The 25,765-nt window shown below is 39.8% G+C and overlaps 1 protein-coding gene across 1 annotated transcript in view; it reads left to right on the top strand.

Annotated features, from left to right (window-relative positions):
• The first annotated feature begins 4,535 nt into the window (after positions 1–4,535).
• The window catches only part of LOC121276052 (A disintegrin and metalloproteinase with thrombospondin motifs 16), a 332,665-nt gene continuing 311,435 nt past the window's right edge, over positions 4,536–25,765 (top strand). The window contains exons 1-2 of the mRNA XM_041183997.1: positions 4,536–4,542; positions 5,522–5,847. Of these exons, the coding sequence (XP_041039931.1) occupies positions 4,536–4,542; positions 5,522–5,847 (333 nt within the window). The remainder of the gene's footprint in view (positions 4,543–5,521; positions 5,848–25,765) is intronic.

Raw genomic sequence — 25,765 nt, 5'->3', positions numbered from 1 at the left:
GCTTCACCTCAGCACTGGAAGGCGACAGACAGCAAAGCGACTAAAACCTGCTCCAGGAGCCCGGCACAGAGCCAGTGTAAAGCGGGCTGGAGATACAGCTTTCAGCCGGGGCTCCCGGTGCTCTCGCTGCCAATGTACCTATCAACACAACCCGACCTCCTGACCAGCTGCAGCCCTACCAGGAAACTCATTGCATTGTGAAGCAAAACTTTTATTTATTCAACTGTTATTTTTTTCCCCAAATCACAAACTTTTCATCAGGTGTTCCAGTTAAAGGAACAGTTTTCTCTGTTAAACATTAAAAATGCAGGTTTTGGAGTATGCAATGAGCCCTTTGTTGTTTATTGACAGGGGGTCATTTTTCAGAAGAGCGTTTGCAGTCTTTCAGCTTCTCATACTGATGGGACTTCGCCTCAAGGCACGTTAGATTTGTCCATTTACGTAGCCCTGTGTCTTTCTGTAAATTGGCGTTTTTGAACAGGTCGTATTGCAAGTGCAAAAGTTTCAGATAAATTCCTTATTTCTCTGTGTGTTTATAGTTGGCTGATTTTGTCTTTCAGAGTGACTTTGCTGGTGAAGCCATTCATGTCGCAACTGCTACTGCTGGAGGTGAGAGGACAGTCCATCATCTGTCACCGTTTGGGTGGCTGGAGCTGGATGACAACAGCGGTGAGTGTAAGGAGTTTGGGTGTGTTAAACGATGCCACTACTGCCCCCACCATGCCAACATTCAGACATGCTGCATTCATGTTTACGTGGCGAAAGGAAATCACCATTTGCAACTACAAATTGAGCCGCAGGTTAGAAATACGGCGAGAGTAACCAAAACGCTAGAGGGTGCTCCAATACACAACTCGAGTTGCAAATGAAGAAGGCTCTAAGTTATACTCTTGAGTACCGAATTGAGAAGTACTTGGACGAGAACTCCAGCCATAACATTAACCATTATGGCAGAATCATTTTAATTACTTGTAAATAAAGGCATGGATTAATACTTAAACACATTTTAAATTTAACCTTAATTGTGTCTTTTATTGAAAATTCTATACCATGTGACTAATTGTCTAATAGTCGATTACAGTGATAGCAAAAAGCAAAATACTGCAGATGTTGGAAATCTGAATGCAAAAACAGAAAACACTGAAGTATCATACAGGTCAGGCAGCATCTATGTTGAGGGCAAAAATCAACATTTTGGGTATAAAACTGAACCAGACTGTTTACAACCTATGTGTCATATTTGACACAAGATGAGCTTTCAGCCACATCACGCTGTCACTTAGACCGTGTTTTTATAGCTCTTTAACATTGCCCATCTCTGTCACTGCCTCAGGTCTTCTGCTGTTAAAGCACTCATCCATGCCTTTATTATCTTTGGACTTAACTATTCTAATGCATTCCTGGTCAACCTTCTACGTTCTACCCTCCATAAACTTGAAGGAACCCAAAACTCTGCTGTGCCCATGTCCTGCCTCACATCAAATCGCATTCACCTATTATTCCGGTGCTCGCTGACCTACACTGGCTGCTGGTTAAACGACACCTTGATTTTAAAATTCTCATCCTTATTTTCACATCGCTCCATGGCCTGGCAGTTCCCTATCTCTGTAATTTCCTCCAACCCACCTTACTTCTGAGATATCTGTGCTCCTTTAACACTGGTCTCTTGAGTGTCCCTGATTTTAATCACTGCACCATTGGTGCCTGTGCCTTCAGTTGCCTAGTCCCTAAGCTGTGGAACTCCCTCCCTAAACCTCTTTGCCTCTCTACCTCCTTTGTTCCTTTAAGACATTCTTTTACCAAGCTTTTGGTCATCTGCCTTAATATCCCCTTATGTGGCTCAGTGTCATATTTTGTTTTCCAATGCCTCTGAAGTGCCTTGCATCATTTTTTGTTAAAAGTGCTATATAAGTACAAATTGCTGTTGCTGTAAGTCCTTCTTTTGTAATGACGAAGGGTTTATTGGCTAAACATGGACAATTGATTACAACAAAACTGTTTTACAATGGTAAAGGCCTGCTGTCTGTATGTTTGAATGTTAAAACTGAAACTATTTCTGCGCATGTTTGAGTATTAGTGCTAAAGCAACAAACAGTTGGTTGGTCAATTACAAAATAATACATTATATCTTGGTACTCTTAAGCAGAAGTTTATTCCAGACTTGTAAGAAATAGTATTCATTGAATCTTAAGATTTAGAGATTGTGGTGCAGAGAGTGATCCATTTTACCACAATAGCTGATATTCACAGACAATGCACTTGCTAGCAGAATCACTGGAAGGCAGTCAGGAGCAGGTAAATTGCATCTCAGTTGCATAACAGCTTGCTGGTTTCTATGCCTCTTCAAACTGTGAACGCCAAATTATTGAATTAGTTGGGTGCACAAGTAGAGGACATTAAAAAAATGATAATGCCATGGGAATTTCTCTTGCATTAAAATGTGTCAATATGTTTTTCCAACCTTTTAAACAGGTTTCTCTTTTACATGGCTGGATGCCTCAGGGGAATATTGGATTTATTTTTAAACTTCCATGTCTTCCCCTTAATCTAATGGGATTGCTTTAAATAGAAGATCATTTTTTTTAAGTTGTGTTGACCATGAGTTGTTGAAAGTTTTGGATAAATTATGTTTTCAAGTAAAAAAGCAGCACTTTTTTTAAAAAAAGTAAAACAGCTGTGTAGAATGGTGGTCTTGGTTAACTTGTAGCCATTGTAATTTTAAAGCGAAGAAAGGTTGGAATGCTGCACCCTCAGGTTTGAAATGCTGTACTAATGCTCTGGAAATGAACTCACTTTGTCAGGTTTCAAGAGTTTGGGTGTTCAAATGTCATGTCCATCACTAAATGCATGCTTAATTCATGAAGTAATCCTTTTTAGTGTATATGTTCAGCATCATTACATAGAATAATGAATGGGATTATTTTCCTCCATAATTAGTCATTAAGTAGATTATGTATCCAAGGAAACTTGAGTTTTGATTTACATGTAAGCTAAATTACACAATAAAAGCACAATCACAAATCAAATAGCTGAACATGTTATGGCACTAGCCCTGGTTTTTGAATCAATTGTCCAATTCGGCATCTACTGTTCTAATTATTTTTTCAGTTCAAAAATCACCTAAGAGCACCTACACTCTTGTATGTGAGATATTACATCTGCTTTCCTTCCGGAATATTATATATGTTAGAACACAGGTGATAATGATCAATGAGCCATTTAAGGTATTGCTTACATTGTGTAGGGGGGATTCTCATAAACACTGAAGTTACTGAAAATATCCTCTTCCCTGTCTATAACCTCAATATTCAGTATTTATATAAAATAACCCAACAGCTGGATGTTATTTCCTTATCTACGCTATGTGCCATTTGTATAGACACACTTAATCGCCACAAAAAAAACATGAAATCGCTTGTTCATCTCGATTCATGTAATAATTCCTGTTTTCAGCAACTTGATTCAGATGCAGATTTACTGGTCACCTGGAGAGGAAAAAAATTTGGATAACTTTTGGCAAATAAACACTATTCCTAGACATTACGATATATGATGTATTGCTTAGATGCTCTTTTAAATTCTGCTGATTCCTTCAACACATTGCATTTACATAGTGCCTTTAATGTAGTAAAATGCCCCAGGGAGCTTCGCAGGGGCACGGTCAGACAATTTCTATCCAAGCTTTCTCACCTGGTTCAGGTTTAAGCACATAAAAAGTTATCTAAGGCACAACAGTTTAAAAACCAGTGTTGCAGTCAGACTCCATGGGGCAAGATTTGGCACTTTATAGTGTTATGGGGGCCATAAAGATCAAAACTTCCATGTTTGATTCTTTTGTTTGCACTGAGTAAGCTGATCTCCATTAAAACAGCAGTTATGGTGCTGTAGCTGCCCTTGGGTAGGGAAGGGAAGAACCAAGCAATTTACCTGCTCCTGACTGCCGTCCAGTGATCCTGCAATCAAGTGCATTGTGTGTGATTATCGGTGAGGACAACACTGTGCTTGGCTATGCTGTCATACTTAGTTAAATAGTTGTTAATACATGCAGTCTGGACTCCTAAAGAAGAATGGCCTCTTGATTAAGATATTCATGGTCTAGGTAGAGTCAGTAGCTCCAAGAGGTTGGGAGGAAAAGAAAATGTTATTCTTTAACCAAAGTAGCAGTTGTACAGTTATGTTTCTTCCACATAAGATAAAGCACAAACTGAAATCAATTATGAAGGAGTGATCCATCACAATATAAACCACAAAAGTGAAACTCATGCACCTTATCAATAGTATCTCAGTTTCATATTTTTAAAGATTTGTGATGCAAAGCTTACATGAATGATTTTTGTGTTTCTTGATGCCTCGCTTTTGTTATGTGATTTATTTTTCCATGAATGACTTAAACTAAAGAGTTGCATTAAAGGAAAGCCAATGACCTTTTATTGTTCATTCTAGACAAAAAGCATTGTCAGATTCTGCTTCAACTTGTTTTAAAGAACTGAGCCATGGAGAGGCAGGATGCAGCTTCATGGTTCTGATTTTCTTACATGGAAAGTTTGTATTTCAGTTGAGCCCAGAGGGACTTGCTAAGAAGGATTGACAGATGCAACTCCTCAGGAAAGAAAGGCAGAATCCAAGGTCCCCTCACCATTTGTCACCACTCCACCACCCCCCCCCCCCTCCCCACAACTCCCCCAAGCTCTTAGATTTGGCAAAGGCCTAGGACAGGTTATCAGCAGTCGTAATTTCAAAATATTTTGTGAACAGGATGAGAAAGTGCAGTGGGTCAGGTCATAGAGGGAAGTTATGTCATTAATCTTTCATTTGCTTCTTGGTTTTCTTAAATACCAATGTATTTGAGTCCTAGATTCATGCTCCTGTAAAGGTCTTCAGTGTTCCTTCAATTTTCAATTTCACTTGCATGTTTCAATAAGTACTTGATCCTATCTGCACCAGGTACCAGTAGCTATGGATTTAAATAATTTACTATCAATTTTCCATGGATACCTGCCCAATAAGTGTAGGGCTGTATAGTTAATTTTATTATGTAATTTCTTTCAGTCCATGCTGCCATTTCAACGTTACAGTTTCCTGATCTGCCAATTCTTCTTATATGTCTAGAGGCGTATTCTTGTGCTGCACATATTTGTTGTGTTTAAAGTTTTGATTCTAATATTTTCAAAGCTTTTAATGGCCTTATTGTAAATGTGATCTGCTTTCCATAGTTTTTTAAAATTGAAATGAATTTCTAAATGTATTTCACTCTGGAAAAACTCAAAGCGCACAATTATTTCTTACTACATTTCATTAACCTAAAACTTGAAGTGATTTTAAGGAACATTAAGACTTAGCACCCTAAAACTTATAAGAAGCATACAAAAAAATCAATTTTTAGCTGAATAAAGTTAAAATTGTTTTAAGATTGGAATCATTGCAAATATGTTTTTGTTTAATTAGGTGTTGACCATATGTTTTATGAGACAATATACACCTTTAAGACCAAACAGTAACAGATATTTTTATATTTTTGCAGAATACGAAATTGTGACTCCATATGAAGCTGACAGCAGTGGTGATTATATCTCTCTCTCAGTAATTCATCCGCAGAGAAAGAAGCGATCAGTTCATAGCATTGGTGATGAATCTCTATACTTCAAACTCAGTGGGCTTGGCCAGGACTTTCATTTGGAGCTAAGAACTTCTGAAGGCTTAATGCCTCCTGGATTTACAGTTCAGACATTAGGAAAACAAGGCTTAAAATCTGTAGAGCATTATCACCCAGAGGAGCTGTGCTTCTATCAAGGTGCGTTAATATCACACAACAACTCTTCAGTGGCACTTTCCACATGCAAAGGCTTGGTGAGTCAAACAAGTTATTTTTTATTTACTGAGTAATCAATGTAGGGAGGGATTTTAGAGGGGCAGCAGGTTAAGATGACTTCTAAAAGAGAACTGCTTTGCAAAATTACCAGTTTTCAATTTATGAGACAAATTGTCTGACAGCAGGCACATTCTTTGTTACTGTACAGTATTTAACAAAAATAACTTTCTAATAGAAAATGTGCACTTCCAAAATGTACGCAATAATTCTAATGTATTGAATTGCTGATGTCGATGCAAATCTGTGATTGAATTTTATTGACAAAGTAAGTGCATTGTCATGTAGCTAATTATTGCATGATGATGACATAGGCCCCTTGATATTTTACTGTTACTCCTTCCCCCAAATGGCTAGTACAAATAGTGTCAGTTTTATGTTAAGCTTTTAAACAATAGATGCTAAAAAGAACTGGTTTTGGTTAATAACATTTACACAAGTCTTGCCTGAAAAATCAAGGTCCTTAACCTGGCACATCTGGGATTTACTGGTTTTTTTTGCATGCGTTCATTCTGAGCAGTCATCAAAGAACTTGCTACAAAAATGAGATGATATTCTGGCTGTTGCCTCTGATGGCGAAGGACAAACAACGATCATGACGATTACACAAGCAGATTTAATGCTTTACTCAAAATGAGTTGAAATCATCTATCATCTTATTATGTTAACTTTGGACAACTAAAGGGTCAATTATAACTCCCAGTGGGATGCCAACTAGAACAGACAGCATTCCTACTTGGGAGTTAGAGTTGGATGCCTGACAGATTTTATTTGGAAGGCACCAGTCAGCTGCCCAGCCGTTTTGGGTGGTTAAGAGCTGACGGCTGTAAGGTAAGTCACAGGAGAAGAGTGTTCTAAGAAGCTTTTGAACTGGGTAGTGGTGGAACCTATAGGCAGCTGAAACCCAGACCTTATTTGTGAGTTTTGGTAGTCGTATATATATGGGAAGATGTGAGGTGACATGATGAGTGTATAATATAACACGTTTATCTTGAGGGAAAGCTATAGGCAAATGTATATCAAGCATCTGATTCTCATTTCCTAAAAGAATTGGATGCTTTTAACCTTTTCATTGTAACAAAATTTTAAAGAAACTGCCAAGTAGCAGGTATTTGTGCCTGTTTTACTTCGAACATTTACAAGAAGTTTGCATTTTATTAATGAATGGCCAATTGCAGTGGAGCACCATTGCTCATATGAAGGTAAATATATGATACCCCATTACATTTTTCAGGCTTTACCAGAGTTCAGGTGTGCTCTTTCCCAAAGATCAGTTAAGTAAGCAAATATGTTTTTTTATCTGTAATAGTGTAGGTTTTCTTAGTCCTTGCCCAGTAGACCTGTGGCTTTACTATGGGGCTTTGCAGCATCTGGGGAACCTTTCACTTGCAGAAACTTGGAAAACCTATTTTAAAGTCAGATAATGTAGTATTGCTCAGGAATTATAACTAAAAATGTTGTCACGGTAATTAATTCATTATGAATTGGCACAAAGCTTGACACTTGTCTTTAGATAGCATTAGAGTAAACTGTTACATGAAACTGATTTATGGTTATAGTTTAAGTAAGAGTAACAGGGAGACAGTAATGAAAAAGTAATACAGTAGATTTCACTTGATTACAGAAATTTTGACTTGTTCAACAAAGTAAAAGACACAGCACTTTGCTAACTCTAGTATTGCTGAAAAAAGAGACATGCTGTCAAAGCTTTTTAGCTTGCACTCATCAGGACAGTTCACAAGAATACCAATAGTAAAGGGAACAACAGCTTATACTGCATGAGAAGATAGTGCTCATTGCACTCCATGGAGAATGCATGAGGCAACAGTTAACTGCCAAACTTCTGTTCAAATTCAAACCAGGCAGGTCGACTCTGGTCAAGGCATTGCCATGGGGAATGAACCAAAGAATGGCTGTCCCCCAAGATTTTGTTTATTGAAAAAGGTGCAATGTGTGAATGTGCTCCTTCTCTCTGCAAAGGACAGGGCCTTGTGTGTGAATATCTGTAGCTCCTAGCACGTGTAAGTGAGCCACACTGCTAGCCTGACAATCTTAAATTGGTTATCAGTGTAATTCTTAGCACAATCAGGATTGTTTAGCAAGTGCTGTCCAATTGCAGAATCACATCTAACATTGGACACTGTTTTGAATTTCGCAAGCATGGCCTGATTGGGTAGAGTCTGTACCCTGCCTGTTGTGAACAGCTAAAGGGATGCGCTGTATGATATGTTCCAAAGTCATTGGGACGTGCAGCTTACAACCTGGCATCACACCGGTACTGAAATTCATATACGATATTACTTATTTGTGTGATAGACAGAATGTCTTTTTGGCTTGATGGCAACATCCTTTTAGTGGCGAATACCACTCGTGTTGCTGTGACTGTGTAGCCACATAGTAACTGTGTGAAACTGCTAGCTTTACCTGTTGCTCAAATTTTTGAGACACCTCGCCATTACAAGTAGACTGGGCACTTGTCAAAACAGAAAGTGATGGCCTTAGGCTCATCCATGTGTTTGCATGATACACAGCAAGCAGTGATCTGATCAGTATGGCCATTATCTAGCAGGATGGCTTTAATGTGCCCAATTTCAGCATTAAGCTTGTACAGTGAGCAAATGGTTCGGGCCCTATATTTGAGGTTGCCAATAAAGGCCTATCTTATAGCACATAGAGCTGTAGGAATCCCAATGTTTATGTTGACCAGTGAAGATAGGCTTGCTGTAGAGGGTAGTAGAGAACCCATTGGCAGATTTCTCAACTATATCGAGGAAAGGGAGCTTATTTGACTTCTCCATTTCAAAGGTGAATTTGAGTGCAGGATGGAGCCCATTAAGGTGTGTAAGGATGTTCTTACATGCAGCTGTGGATTCAAATATAGAAAATGTATCATCTACATATCAGAAATATGCAAGTTAGGTGTCGTTTCATTGAAGTTGCATTACATATCAAGCCTTTTTTTCAACTAAACAAAAGCTTGGGGACAGCCATTCCTTGGTCATTCCCCATGGCAGTGCCTTGACCAATCAGAGTCGACCTGCTTGGTTTGAATTTGAACAAAAGCTTGGCAGTTAACTATTCCCTCGTGCATTCTACGTGGCAATGCCTCTACCAATCAGAGTCCACTTGCTAACCAATCAGCTCTCTCTTCTCATGCCTTATAAATTGGTATTCCTTTTTACTTTTGGTATTCTTGCAAAGTGCCGTGATGAGTGCAGAATGAAATGCTTTGACAGCCTGTCTCTTTTTTTCAGTAATACTCAGGTTCTGTACTACCAAATGAATATTTGCTAACTTTCTTGATAGTCCTCTTGAAGTTGTGATTGAAACATAACATAAATGAAATTTCATCTACCAACATGGAGTCTCTCCAGCTGCTACCTTAATAAAGAGCTGGGAGTGCACTGCCTGGGCTGTACTCCCACCACCACCACCACCCAGTACTCATTTCAAGTACAACCTAAGATACACAAAATTGAAAGATGTCTTCCACAGATGAACAAAGCTTATAAATTCAGCTGATGGTTTTCTAAAGCATAGCTAAATGCTAGATACTAATCTATTTGTGTGTATCACCAAGCTTTTTAGCTTAAATTCACTGCTTTTAGGACAACACAAGCGGTCTGTGATAAATGATTTTCTGCTTGTTTTACAATCAAAACATATCTGTGCCTGAATAATGTCTTGTTTTCCAAGCATGAGCAACTATGAATGTCATTTGGTAGTTAGACCTACATTTCAGCCATTGCCATAAAAAAGAAAGTGATCAGCCAGATTTCTTAAACGAATATTAAATTATTTTAAGGCTGATTCCGTGATTGGGCTCAATTTCCTGACCTGTCATCTTCATGAGCACTGTCCTCTGTCGGGGGTATCTGACCTTAAAACCATCCCCTCAAAGACTTTTCTCACATTGGAATACGACAGATTTCTCTATCCATTACAATCACCGTATGTACAGGCCTGCACATCTCCAATACTGTACAATGTGGAGCAAGCTGGATTAATGTGTGTGCAGGCAGATTAACCAGTCAAGTGTACATGGCGTTATCTTGGTACTGCAAACCTACCAGATATAAGGGTTGGTTCATACTCTGAGCAAAGAAGGGTTATTTTTAATGTCCATTGTGATACTACGATGCTCAGTGAGTTCCCTGCAACACCTGCAGCTGTTGTACTAGAGCTGATGGGGCAGTAGTTCAAGGTTGAACGTCCCTATCCAACACTGTCATTGTCATATTCTCATCAAGGACCGAAATGTTTCAAGAGGAAGGCCTCCAATCACCTGGGGTAATTAGGGATGGGTCATGAACCCAGTCTTGCCATTGTTGTTAACATTCCATAATAAATTTTTTTAAATGGGCCACCTTCTTGAGCTGCTGCAATGTGCGTGGAGATGGTATCCCCACAGTGTTTTTAGGTGGGAAGAAGCAGGATTTTAAGACTGCAATGATGAAGGAACAGCAATATATTTTCAAGTCAGGATGGTGTGTGACTTAGGAAGGTTGCTTGGAGGCAGTGGCATTCTTGAGTCTGCTACCCTTGACCTTCTAGGTGGTAAAGGTTTGCGGGTTTGGGATGTGCTTTCAAAGCAGTCTTGGCCAGTTGCTGTCATGCAGCTTTGTAGGTCATACACAGCATGTTGTGCTAGTGGTGGAGGGAGTGAATAATTAAGGTGGTCAATGGGGTACTGATTAGTGGGCTGCTTTATCCTGGATGGTGTCGAGCTTCTTGAGTGTTGTTGGAGCTGCACTCATTCAGGCAACTGGGAAGTATTCCATCAGACTCCTGACCTATGCCTTGCAGTTGGTGGACAAGCTTTGTGGAGTGAGGAGATGTGTAACTTGCGACAGAATTCCCAGCTTCTGATCTATTCTTATAGCTATGGTATTTATATGGCTGCCAAGTTCAGCTTCTGGTCAATGGTGGAACCAGGACATTTGATGGTGGAGGATTTGAGGATAGTAATGCCATTAACTGTCAAGGAAAGGTAGGTAGACTCTCTTGTTGGAGATAGTCATTGCCTCACAATTGTGATGCGAATATTACTTGTTATTCTTCAGCCCAAAAGACCTGGATGTTGTCTGGATCATGCGCATGTGGGTATACTCTACTGCATTATTTGAGGAGTTACAAATAGAATTGAAAACCACAATCATCAGTGAGCATCCCCACTTCTGACCTTATGATGGAAGGAAGGTCATTGATGAAGCAGCTGAAGATGGTTGGGCCTAGGACACTACCCTGAAGAAATCCTGCAGTGATACCCTGATGCTGAGGGGATTGACCTCCAACAACCACAACAATATTCTTTTCTTTTATCCTGGATATGATTTCAGCCATTGACTTCAATTTTATCAGGTCTCCTTTTTGGTATCACTCTTGGTCAAATGGTGTCTAGGATTTAGCTCTTCTGCCTATTTTTGTGCCAAGGTTGTCGTGAGGTCTGGAGCCAAGTGATCCGAGCAAACTTAAACTGAACAGCTGTGTGCAAGGGCTATTTGACAGTACTCTCAACAACACCTATCACTTCAATGATTGGGAGTAGACAAATGGGGCAGTAATTAGTCATATTGGATTTGTCTTGATCTTTGTGGCTAGGTCATACTTGGACAATATCTTATATTGTCATATGATGCCTTAAAGTGGTAAAACTTTCCAAGGCATTTCACAGGAGTGTCATGAACCAAAGTTTGATGCTAAACTACAGAGATATTAGAGCAGGTGACCTAGAGATTGGTCAAAGTATGTTTTAAAGAATGTTTTAAAGGAAAAGAGAGGCAGATGGGTTTAGGGAGAGAATTTTGGAGGTTGAGGATAGTGCAGCTGAATGCACAGTCACCAATAGTAGAGTCGTGAAAATTGTGGATGCGCAAGAGGCGTGAATTCAAGGAGCATAGACATTTATGAGGGTTGTAGGCTGGAGGTGCTTATAGTGATTTAAAAACAAGGATGAGAATTTTTAAAATTGAGGTATTGTGAGACTGGGAGTCAATGTATGTCAGCAAACTCGATGATGGGTGTTCAGGACTTGGTGCGAATTAGGATACAGACAGAAGAGTTGCTAGCTGTATTTGTCCACCTGTGTCTCATGTGGCCAGTGCTTATCAGTAAATGGCCATGATGATCTATAACTACCACTTCCCTCCAAAGAGCTTCAATTGAAGAGCTGTGTATTGTTGCTTCTTCCCCAAAATGTCCAGCACTGCTCAGGCGAACCTCGCCTATCCTATAAACTTCCAACAAGTATTTGAAGCATTTCTGTGGGAAATATTTGGGAGAGAAAGAGAGGAGAAGATGGCTAGTTTCCTGGTGCATCATATTTGGTGCATATTATACAGTTAAATGACGTGCAATTTATACAGTGAATTAGCATTTCAGTTTTTTTGGTCGAAAAGGATACTAATAATCAGAACTGCTATCTACTAAGAAATCAAAATAAAATCCTGTTTAAATATCTGATTGGAATTAAAAGCTTTTATAAATGCACATAACTTCAGTTCCAATATAGTAGCAAGTCTGAGAAACAGGTAGACAGCACAATAAAATTAATATAGTAGATTTCACTTGGCAAATCTCTTACAAAAACATTTTCAGATTCAGATCCAGATCTGTGTTAAAGCAGCTAATCCTTTAAAAGCCTCTTTAAAGTGTCAATCAAACAGTAAACTCAGAAACCCCTGCTGAGATAATTGTAGCTTTTTAAACTCAGCCACACATTCATAATGACATAATAATAGCCCCTGGAGTTGTTTTTTTTTCTAATCTGCAGATTCTGTCAATCAGAGCAGTCCAGCAGAAGTGCATTTTAACACTCGGGACAGCTTAAGCCTGTTTTTGTTTATGTTTAAAGGGCAAAGCACTTAACTACCTTTAGATCATGGTAGTTATACAACCATATCCCCCCTTCAAGTGCATTTATATCTACTCCATCAATTTGTAACTCTCGCTCCAGTTTAAGGCCCTTACAACAGCCCAAACGGGATCTGTTTGAGCTCAGCACTGAGTTTAAATGGCCTTACTGAATTTGTATTCCCCTCCTGTGTGAATCATGCCTCACTCCCTTTCCCTTACTGACAAAAATTGGATCTGTTTGAAATGGAGCTGGCCTTTCTTCATCTGGGTCCTGCCTACAATTTTTAAAGGTCTACAGAGTTTTCCTCACTCCATGAAAATCCAGCCCTAGATGTTTCTGGTTGAAACTAAATTGAGCTGACTGGCCTTCCTCATCAAAATCACCTTGTGATCTTATTTATTTGTGGGTCGTGTGCTGGGAACCCACACCCAGAACATGCTAGTTTGAGATTGTGCAAACACATTTCCTGTGGAATGCCACAGCAAAACTGAGGACATTTCCATCTCATCAGTCAGAGTTGGACACAAACCCAGGCCTTAAAGGCAACGGGCAAGTTGTTGACACACTGCCAGTATTCAGTTGGTCTACTGGATTCTTATTTATGCATTATTTAATTCTTAAGGAATTGGATGCCGTAATAGCTGTACTTTGTTTCATATTTGAGGCCTAGGGTTTGAACCCATGCACAACATAGGAATTGACATTTTGGTACTTAGCAATGGAAATAGAACATCACTATTCTGTCCAATAATTGACTCTTTTCTGTTGCAAGTGATTCTAATTAGTGTGCAACATGTTGAAAATGTAAATAATGTTTTTTATTTGGCATGATTTCAAATTTGCTACTAGACTATTTTTTAATGACATAGATGTTCCATTGGCCTTCAATGGCAAGTTGCTTCCATTGCAACCAACATTAGCTCCAAGTGAATATAAAATTAAAATTCCCACGCAGATTTGGGATACTAAGGTGGATGGATGTCTGTGTGATTTCCATGAATCCTGGTAGTATGGTGGAATCAATGGATTAAAAAAAACTAAAACACATCAAACTTTTCAACTTTTTGGTTGGTGAGTTTTTTTTTATTGCTGTTTAAATATTGGAATGAGCCACGGAAATTTTGGTTAGGTAACAAAATATTTTGGGATTGCTTTACATCCATTTTATAATGGATCTTTTGAGTTTCATTCTATTTGAACAATTTGAAAATTCCCAGAGCAGTTTTTCTCACTATCTCCCTTGGATTTAAAAGGTAATGGTTTTGAACATATGCATATCATCTTGTCTGTTACTCACTGAGAAACATTGTCCAGTCAAGCCATAAAACTTTATGAAACAGAAACTAAAACTTATTTGAGTAAAACAGTGAATGGTTACAGTGGTGTTGATATAAAACATGGACACATATGGTTTTATCCACATAGAAAACCTGCCAAAATACATCAATAGCTTTAGTTTGTGATCTTTTAGATATTGTTCTATTAATGGCAACCATTACAGCTTTGGTGGAACAAAAGCAGAAGATGCTGGAAAAACTCAGCAGGCCTGACAGCATCTGTGGAGAGAGAAACCGAATTAATGTTTCGAGCCCCATATGACTTTTCTCCCTTCAATTCCGAAGAAGAGTCGTATGGAGCTCAAAACATTTATCATCTTCCTCTCTCCACAGATGTTGCCAGACCTGCTGAGTTTTTCCAGCATTTTCTGCTTTTATTTCAGATTTCCAGCATCCGCAGTATTTTGCCTTTATTATAGGTTTGGAGGAAGCTGTAAAACGTTGGCCCACCACAACTATTTTGAAGAACTTCTAATTTTTTTTCTGACTTGATTTTTTTTTAAATAATTTTCTGCAATATGCCCTTTATGTACTTTAAAATGTTGAGAATCAATGCTAAATAAAGCACTTTGGTTATGTGTAAATTTATGACAAATCTAAACAATCTCTAATTTTCATTGACAATGGTATTGCTGATAACGAAGGATTATTGAACAATAGCTAAAATAATGAGCTTACTAGAGATAAGAAATTATAGTTAGCATTCAATTGTTTTCTGAAGTCTGTTCTTCTCTAATGTAGGAGCATGTAAGTTTACCTTTACATCGAATGAGTGCATGACAAGCGTAGCATACCAGTCGTGTGCTGCATTCTAGAAAGAACTTGCATTTCTTTAGTGTCTTTCAAGACTTCAGAACATCCAAAAGTGCCCTGCATCCAGTGAAATACAGTTGAAATGTGGTTGTGGTTAGAATGTAGGTAATTTGATGGGCAATTTACGCACAGTAAGGTCCCACAAACAACAATGAGATAATTTGTCTTTTAATATTGCTTAGGGGATAAAAATTGGCCAGGGTACCAGGGCAAACTCCCTTATTTGAGATAATGCTGTGGAATCTTTTATATTTACCTGAGCAGAAAGATAGAGCGTCATTTTGACGCCTCATTTTGTAACTGGGATCTGATCTCTGAAAATGAATCTGAAGGCCAAGAACCTCCCCTCTCTCCTAACATGCTGGGCTTGACTTCAATATGGTTGCAGACCCAGTATTGACAACTTTGAAAACTCTAGGAAATCGTACACCAGCGCAATGGTGGTCTAAGAACGGTAGAATGATCTGACCTATCAGAATAAGCAAATATAGTCTTTTTAAGTTATTTCAGCATGTTCTCCTTTTATTACTTGGATCCATTTAATTACTTCTGTGCATCATAATGCCAGATTTGGCTGGTGGTAGCACTGTCTTCTGAGTCAGAAGGTTGTGGATCCGAGATCCACTCCAGAGATTTGAGTGCACAATCCAGGTTGGCACTTCAGTGCAGCATTGAGGGAGTTTTGCACTGTCTGAGGTACTGTCTCTTAGGTGAGATATTAAGCTGAGATCAATTCAGGTGAATATTCAAAATGCCAAAGTACTATTTGAACGAGAGCAGGAGAGTTCTCCCAGTGCTCTGATCGATATCTGTCCCTTAATGTCACTAAAACCGATTAGCTGGTTATTATCATATTGCTGTTTGTGGGCCATTGCTGTGTGCAAATTAACTCCCATATTTCCCCATGTTATCACAGTGACGACGCATTAAAGATGGCTGTAAAGCACTTTGGGATGTCCTGCAGTCATGGAAGATGTATAAATGCAAGTCCTTCTTTCTTTAATCTATGTTCATCTGAAATGGCATTGAATATTATTTTGTCCTTTCCTATAAATTGCAAAAAGGGTGACAACAAAGTATGACATAATACAACTTTTTAAATTTCATTCCCAATGTTTTTTCCCTGAATGTGCCTGCTGCTTTATTTCTTAGCTACCCTGATCCCTGCTGGAAGATGTGGTGAAATTTGCTCTTCAAAGCTCTGACCATGGTAATCAACTTACTTTGTTAACTGAACCTGACCTGTACTAAGAATGGTTGCAATGGTGGTGACAAAACACATACATGTGGTTTTATTCATGTGGACAGCTCACCTAAACACACCAGTAGCTACAGATTAAATTCTGAGATATTGGTTCTTTTAAACTTTGGCTGAATGTAACTAAGAACTATTGAGATCATTTTACATTTATAGCTATCAGATGGCTACAAGGCAGTTTGTGGTTTTAGTGCTTGCACTGGTGAGTTGACACACAATGTTGAATTTGTCTGCAAACTAATCTGCATCTGGGCTCTTCAGCAACCATTTGCTGAATTGCTTATTGACAGTAGTGTGCAGGATTTGATTTTGATTGTTTTGTAAAATGTAGCTTTGAGATTTAATTTTGCAACCTCTGTATAGCATTCTCCACCCCAAATATCCTGTATTATAGCAGTCTTTATCTTTCATTCTCATATCCCCCTTACTTACTAGACTTTAGCATAACAGAATACATTTAAATTGTCCTGATCTCTCTCTCCCTGCTTTCAATAGTGCAGTAAATGCTTTGTTTTGATAAATGCTTCAGTTTCTTTGAGATTCAACACAAAACTATTACGATGATCACCTGAAAAATTGGAACGATTATAGGAAGAGTGAAGTAGGAAAGTTATGTAATGTTGTAAATTTGAATTTTCTTTGTTTGCAACTAATATATTTTAATCATAAATAACAAAATATCACCTTTTCCAGGGGCATTACATATTCATATTCTTTATATGTCATATTTTTAACATTTATTAAACCATTTTAATATAAATTCTTGTAGGACACTGAATATTTAACAGCGTGCAAAGATTCTTTTATTTATCTTGCTACTTCTCTCTTTCTCCCCCCCCATCCCCAACTACACTACCCTATTCCCTCCCACCACCACCCCAACCAGAGCTGTTGACTCCTTGTGCCCTTTGGATTTATTGTTGCCAGTTGCAATCATAAATGGGAGTATTTTAAGCTGGAAAGAGACTTTGAGCTGGGTAGCTCAGTGTTGACCTTGGGACTCGATATTTTTTTTAACTGTTTTTTAAAATTTATATAACTGATTTGGACATATGTATAAGATGCATTGTATCAATATTTTCCATCGCAGACGAGTAGAAGAGATTGCAGCCAGACATAGCCAAGTTGAAGTGGGCAGATAGCTGGCAGGTGCAATTCAATGTAGGTCAAGTTAGAATAGTATATTTTAGGAAAAACTGGTTATATCGTAATAGGTGGTGGCATAGTACTATTGTCACTGAATTAGTATTCCAGAGACCCAAGGTAATGCTCTGGGGACCCGAGTTTGAATCCCACCACAGCGGATGGTGAAATTTGAATTCAATAAATATCTGGAATTAAAAGTCTGATGATGACCAAAAAACTATTGCTGATTGTCATAAAAACCCATGTGCAACCTCCTTCCTTACCTGGTCTGGCTTACATGTGACTCCAGACCCACAGCAATGTGGTTCACTCTTAAGTGCCCTATGAACAAGGGCAGTTAGGGATGGGCAATTAGGGATGAGCAGTGAAAGCAGGCCTAGCCAATGACGTCCACATTCCATGAACAAATATAAAAAACTGCTAAAATTATTGATTGGATGACAGAGGATCCACAAAGTTTGGACTGGAGCTGGAAATGCCCATAAAAAGGCAAGTGAAACTATGAGTCTTATTTTTTATTAAATGAAGTTTTATAATAGGGAAAAACTTGGTCATGATTTTTCTTCGTGGGTCCTGAAACAATCAAGACTGTTTGTGGGACCCACTTTCACCTCTAAGGGAAAGTAGTCATAGCCTGCGATTCTCACAGGGGCAAAATGTTAATTAGTTGGAGGGAGAGTTGGGCAGCCAATTAGTGATTGCAGGTGCAGGAATGGAGGTAGGATTGGAAGAGAGTAGGCCTGTTTTTAACCCACCATGGCAGCCATTGCTATGGCTGCAATTTCAGAGATTTACTTGCTGGATTAAACATGGAGTAGGAGAGGCAGGGGCCCAGAACCCAGGGCAAGGTTGACCCTTGGTTTGCAGGTGCTGACCTGGAGGTCCTTCTCGAACCAGTGTGGGAGAGGAGGAAGATCCTCTTCCTGAAGGGTGGCAGGAGGAGGCTACTCTCCCAGACCATACAGGCCTGGATTGAGGTCACTGAGGCAGTGAGTAGATGGAGTGTGGTCTGCAGAAACTGGGTCCAGTTCAGGAAGACGCTTAATTACCCTATTCGCTCTAGCAAGGTGAGGGCCATACCAAACTGTTAAGACAAGTCTCTGAGTATTCGGTCTCCAGCAGATCCAGCAGCTGAGGAGCCTGAGGGCACATGCTGCTCCTGAACATGGGAGTAACGTATGCCCAGGGTACTTACTGACCCTCTTTCAATCCCCTCCCTCCCCTTCACCCAGGAATGCTTGGAGTCATAGTGCTGCTGAGAACCCGCCAATGCTGAGACATGCAGCTCCTTATGTCAGTGAGGCACTCGCATTGGTTGTAGGAGCCAGCAGTGCCTTATATCTGTTTTTATTGTCCGTACTAACAGGAGAAACAAGCACATAATGCCTGCTAGAAGGGAGAAGGGGTTCCAGTCTTGCACACCACAATGAAAGAGGGAGCCTCAGAGATTGCCAGGCTCACTGACTTGAGCAAGCTGGGGAAGGCGAGATGGGCATCCCTGGTGGTTAAGGTGAACAAAGACTGCAATACATACATTAAGGACGTGTGTTAAATTTCTATCCACCTGACAGCATGCTGAAGATTCAGCTACATTGGAAAGTGTCAGCACTGCAGAAACTTCTCACCCAGGCTAGTTTTCATAATCTCTTCCTGTGCCTCCCACGGGTGCTGATGTTGAGGTGCTAGGACTGGCTCCTGTGCCCACACCTGGCAGAAGAGAGCTCAGACCAAGCACTGTCAGACCTTCCAAGCACACTCTGCACCAGTGCAGAGGCACTCATTTCAGTGGGTCCTTGCATGCGGGTATTGGGAAATGAGCATGTCACAAGTGAGCAGGCGGAGGTTAGAGAAGCAGAGGCAGGGCATTCTCCCAGGAGGAGGAAGGACAGACACAGCCTGACTCAGCTGGACACAGATGCAGAGCTTCAAGAGTAACAGGAGAGGTGGCTCTACCTAGACCAGCAGCAACAGATGTGATCCCACAGGTCAGAATGCATTGTCATGGTCTGAGAATGGAGGAGCCCATTCAGCTTGCGTGTACCACCATGGCTCGGCTTTGAGCGCATGTACTCCTCCATTGAGAGAGTGGTCAGCCACATTGAGACCTGCAGGCAGCAGCACTTGGAGTATGTCCAGGAACTGCACACTGTCCTACGCCGGATGCATTCCACATGTGGGGACAGGCTTAGTTTGGGTTGGCTAGAGTGTGGTGCTTAATAATGCTGCCAGGGTAGGCTCAATCTCCATACTGGCTGAGAACTCTTGAGGTCTGCCTCTTCTCCTTGCCCCATTGTGATATCATGGCACAGAGATGTACAGAGAGCCATGATTAGCAATCCTCGGACAACGAGAATGCTACATAGAGAGAGAAAGAGAAAGGGATGCCACTCTGTGTAACCTTGCCTGGTCAGTGGTGCCGGATTTCTGAGCTCTCAGCCAAAAATGCATAGTGAGGCTTGGTTCACGCTTGTGAACATTTGAGGTACTGCCTGAAATGCAAGCACTTCCTTCTTTAAATATGGAGACCAAAATTGGTATGTGGGAGCATGATGGGCCATAGAGGGAGGATGGGGATCATGAGGTGGCGTGGATATTGCAGGGAAGTATGTGGGTCGGTGTGGGGGGGTGGGGGGGGGGGGGGGTGGCGGCGTGTGGTGGTGGTGGTGGTGGTGGTGGTGGTGCGGTAAGGGCTAGATGGCCTTTTTTCATAACTGGGACAAATTCCCACAGCACTGAGGCGGGTCTTTTAAACAGCCCATCTTGGCACTCAATTGCCCCTGGGTTGGCTTGCCTGATTGCAGCTTTCACCTGCCCCTGCTGAATGTAAACCCTGTCTTTCCTGGCACCATCTCCTGAGGAGGTGGGCCGAGCCGGAATTTTCCTGAGTCCTCACCTGCCTTGAGACTGCAAATCCAGCCTGTAGTGAGCAGGCAGGTAGGCACAGCCAACCTCGACAAAAGGGACAGCTTTTTTGGGTTAACTGGCTTTTCCTGTATCAAAAAATTCTTATTCCCAGTTAGACTCTTAGTAGCTTGCGATCATCTTCTGTTTTCTTATTCGATGCTGACAGCCTCCTGGGAGATTAATGCAGTAGCACAGGTGTCAAAAGTTTTGGAAGAGGTCCAAGTTTCATGTGATATTTAGCTTGGAGAAAAATTATATTGTGATTATTAGGGAGAACATTCGTGGGTGGAGACTGTTAACATGCTGGAATAAATCAATAGAATTGTATATTTATAGAAGAATACAAATAATTACATTTCAAATTTACCTTAGCTAGTGCATTTGAGCATGGATTACTTTACCATCAGAATGATTGAATAACGGATCTACTGCAGGAGATAAAACTTGGGACAAATGTATTGTTTCCTTAGTCGTAACTGTAGATCATTTTAATCATGATAAAGGAAGTTAGTGAAGGGCCCAAGCTGGAACCTTTACCCTTTAGTAAGAAGCACTATGTTTTTATTCTAATATTTGTGAGTTCTTGAAAACTGGCAGTCATCAGTATCAATTGAGTGTTCAAAGGGTTAACTGAATGGGGTCACTCACCATGTTGCTGAAATACCAGTTTCCAGATGGAACTTGGCTCTTTGAAGTGCTGTAATTGAACTTCTTCAACTTCCTCCTGCTTCTTATGATCAGTCTTGAAACGTCTGGCACTTTTTCAAGTGCACTTGAACCTAATCCAGCTGCTAGCAGCTTCATACAATATGTAGACAGTGGTCAGTGCTTTGTGCTACCTAGGGTTTTATGGCCGATTAGTTGTATTTTATTATATGTTGCTTGTGTTTTAGTAATGCTGCTTTAAAAATATCTTGAGGGGATACCATTTTCACTCCTGGTAACACCCTAGTATTAGATCTTTCTGTTTGATTAATATCTGAGATCAGAATTGGAAAGCATGGTGGATTAATAATACACGTGCTATGTGTAAGATTCTGCTTCAATGGGCTGGATAGTAGCAAGAGGTGTTTCAATTAACACTTCATACCAAGTTTGATTTGAAATGAAAGTTCTTGATCTGTGACTGTAAACTTGGGTTTTGTTCTTCTGCATTATATCATGTGACAGGAATTGGAAACTTTAAATATTTTCTTATCCATCTCCCTTTAAAGGTGGTAATACTTTCTGACTAATATTCCATATTTGCCATTGAACAAGTTTCAACATATAAGTTTACAGTGACACTGCTTCTAGATATTAATCCTGAATGTGGATGTCACCAAGCAGTGTTAAGTGCATTGACTCTTATCTTTTTCCAAAAGAATTTCAACTATCATTGTCTGATTTAGTACCTGAATGGCAAACTGTCCTTCTAGGATCATGTTGTGCATATTTTTGCACATTTTGTAAGTGCATGAGACGGGGAGAATCATGGGATGGCTCAGCATTTCTAAGAGATACCTCTAAATTACTGTCAGGACATTGCAATGTGTGCAGAAAATACTTTCTCCTCTCCCCACCCCCCACAAACAAAATTGGAAACTCCAACTTGATGTAAACAGGACAAAATTCCTGGTAGTTCCAGGTTCTGCCCAAATTTTACTCTTGACCCACCATGTGGGGTTTCACACATTTCTTTATTTTTTTTCCTTTTTCTGCCCATTTCTACCCCTTCTGTTTGCTGAAGCACACTTATGTGTTCTTGTGCCTTGAACACCTCACAGGTGAGGCAAGATGGTGAGTATTCTCAGATTACTTGAAGGCACTATACCCAAGGTTTAGCCTGCCCTTACCCAGATACTGTGCAGAAACAGAACCTCTTGTCAATTATATTTTTCCTTCCTTCTCCAGCTGAGGGCTGGAACTCTGTTCCCACAACAGAGACCTGCTAAGTCTACACAGATGTAACCTGTATGGTAGAGGGTGGCCTGTTCTTTATGGCTCAACCACACTCCAGCTTAAGCATTGACCCGGGTTAAATATTTGTTGCCAAATCTGTAACCAACTGATTTTCTGCCCAGTTCTGGGAGCTGTCACAGTCTGTAGCATGTGATCTGATATACTTTTTTTGTTAAATAAATCATGTGGTAAAGAATGCTTTTTAAAAATTTTTTCTCATTATAAAGATTCCCTTCACCATTGTGAGACTCTAAAAGTGTATGCAGCCAATCTGAGATCATGATTTCAATACTCCTTCTAGAAAAGGACTTCTGTACTTGCATTGTCTACATGACACTGCTGGCACCACTCCCTGGCAAGGACTAGCATTGTTTATGTGGGCGAGTGCAGTTACTTCAGCAGTCTGTTTTGAACTCATTTTGGAACTAATCCAGCCACCTGTAAACTCGGCAACATTTTTACAGAGCTGGAGCTGCTCCAGAGTCAACTTTGTCCTTCATGCAGTGCACATGCTGGTAATGAGACACTGTATATGTGTGAGTACTGCAATGTGATGCCCCTACAGATGTCTCTCCTGATTGAAATTATCGATGTGGACTTAACGAGTTACTCTACCATTCTTTTTGTACTCGTGGTGCATTAGAATCTTAAAACATGTATATCTACAGTGCAAAAATATATTTGGATTAAAAGATTTAAAATGATAGCATTTTGGAAATTGAGAATAATTGAGGAACCATTATTTTACAATTTAGATTTGGATAAATCTGAAATTCAAGAGATAAGCCCCTATTTTTCTGAAAGAGTACAGCTCGATTTTCTGGCAGTTGATAACCAAAAGAAGGCCAGAAATGTTCTAGGGCTAGTAATGATTGAAGCACCCATCCCGAACTGTCAAATGTCATGCTGTATTCATTTGTGGGAATTTTGTTTTTGCATTCTAGTTTTCAATGTATGGGATGCCTGACACACACACTTTCATTTTTGTCTGTCCCTTATCCCTTTCCCCTTCAGTGTAGGTAACAGCGTTCAATGGGTGGACATTCCCTTTGAGGCTTTCTAAAGTATTTCACATTTTATTTCACCATTGTAACACTGCTACTTAAATTTCCCACTCCCAACACTTTGTGCTGTCTATCCCTGTCCAAATCTGTACCTGAAGCTATATTGAAGAGCTGACCACAGAAAATGCAGTTCAAATTCACGCCTGACTAAAACTCGTGAGTAGTTATTGTGGTGGCCATAATGCCAGTTTTTGAAAATTTGGCCTGTGAAGAACAAAATTATTTGCATTTATAGAGCATAATTCAGATTCCCAGCATATCCCAAAGAACCTGTTGATCAATTTTTTTTTAAGTATCGTCACTGTTGTAATGTAGGCAAACACAGCAGCCAACCTGCACACAGTAAGATCCCACAAACAGCAATTGAAGTAAATGACATGTTTCTACTAGTCTTGGGTGAGGGAGTATGTTAGCTCAGGATACTGGGTAATTTTGCCTACTTCTATTCTAAAACTGCCAAGAGATCTTCAATGTTGATTTCGAAAGGCAGATAGGACTTTGGTTTATCATCCCACTGGGGGAAAAAAATTACACTTCTGATAATGCGATACTTTGATAAAAGACTATGGTGTCAGCCTTGTTTATAAACTGTTCTGGAGTAGGGTGTGCACTCAAAACCTTGTGACTTAGAGCAGGGAGTGGAACCCAGTGAATTAACACTCAATGAACACAGTGGGGGGGAATTTTAATCCAACTCAGGAACACAATGAGATCGTGTGGAACACCAGTTTCGCACCCTGCCTAGTTGACTTCAGAGAATATAATTAGATGAGGTGTAAAACGAGAGTTGCACCCAACATCTCAGTTTACTGATGTACAGATTAGGTTAAAATTACTCCTCACCCTGGCAATCTAGACTGAACTGCAATCAAAAGCCAGATGCTATGCTTCAATTTTGGTTTGTTATATTTGTTGTGAGTTGGGTCACAGAATTGAACACTCTATTACTTTGCAGTTAAGCTGGGGGTGGAGAAGGAAAATTGGTTGAACTATCTGATTTTACACTTCCCTGTTAAAGAATAACAGTGCTGCTTGTGTATGAATTTTTCATCCTATAAAATAAATACTTTCTTTAGAATTGTATTACGATAGGAGGAAATAGCCTTTTGGCTATGGATTCTTGTGCAAAATTTTTCATCATCATTAATATGTTCCTAAAACCCTCTGTAACCTGCAATTAAAGCTATCTTAATCAGTTGACCTCAAAATTGGGTGCAGCATTGACAAACCAAGCCAGTAATGCAGAATTTTGGCAAGATATTAATCACAGAAATAAAGAGCTAAAAAATCTTTGCTATTGAAACAGGCTTTCCAAACCTTTGCACACAACTTCCTTTAGAAATATTGAGGACTTCCATTTAAATGGAAACACACAAAACCAATTACTAGGAAAATGTAAGCACTAGCATTTAAAAGCTTTTGAGTGCAACAGCGGTTGTTTTGAAGTCAAAATTAGCAGCCATTTTGGGAACAGGACTGAAGAACTGAAGAACTTCAGTTTCCCATCTCATCTGAAGAACCCACTTCGCTGTGCAGAATTCTCTCTCTACCGAGTGCAGTATCAATCTACGTTATGGCTGTTCTAGAATGGGTCTCGAACCCATAATTTTTTTGATTCAGAGGAAACAAATGCTATCAAATTAGCCCAAGGTCCTCAAAAATAATTCAAAACCTTTGCCAGACTTTTTCCTCTCCATTACCTGCAGGACTGGTCCAAAGAAAGACTTGCATTTATATAGTGCCTTCCACCACCTTAGGATATCTGAAAGCTCTTTACACACAATGAAGTACTTTTGAAGTTCAGTTACTGTTGTCATGTAGGAAGATGTTGTACGTAATCAAGCCTGCACTGTTTAGGTTCCAACTAGTTACACCTAAAATGATAATTAGGGACTTGTTTACATCCTAAGATCCTGATTTCCATATTGAAAGAAGCCTATCACCTGAAACAAGTGTGCTCAGAAGTGGCCCCCCTTTTAAAATGGCGTGGCCATGTCACCTGTGTTAATGTGGTGACAAAGCTACAGACTCCATTTTTGAGCCCATTATTAAAACCAGGCAGAGAGAGTAAAAATCGGCCCCAATATGAGATATATAAACTGAGAACCCAGCATTTCTGTCACCACTTGAGCTTCATTCTTATATTATTAAAGCACTATTATCCTACCTTGCAAAGTGGATTTTAAAAGAAAAAGCAAATTTGGCTACATAAGGAACAAATCTAGATTGAACAATGGAAATTTCATGCATAAGAGGCATAATTGGTGAACACATGAATGAAATTCAGTGAGTTATTATCTAATCAGAAATAATACTTAAATTGAAAACAGTTAAAGGAAGCATGAATTCCCTTTCTACAGGAGAACAAAGTGAATGTGTGCAGCATCTCTTGACAATGTGCACACAGTGTGTTGGCAAAACAGATCAAAGTGCATATGGGTTGGGTTAGGTATGGATGATAAGTGAGGCCTGCCTTAGCAGACTTGTCCCAGTTTCGAATTGCGCCAAAGTGCTGCACATGGGTGAACAACTCATTCAAGAACCATTTTTCCTGTGCTTCCAGCAGTAGTGCCTGGGAGT

This window comes from Carcharodon carcharias, chromosome 3, assembly GCF_017639515.1.
Source record: "Carcharodon carcharias isolate sCarCar2 chromosome 3, sCarCar2.pri, whole genome shotgun sequence".
NCBI lineage: Eukaryota > Metazoa > Chordata > Chondrichthyes > Lamniformes > Lamnidae > Carcharodon > Carcharodon carcharias.
The sequence above is the reverse complement of the archived record's forward strand: the minus strand, read 5'-3'. Positions and strand labels throughout refer to the sequence as shown.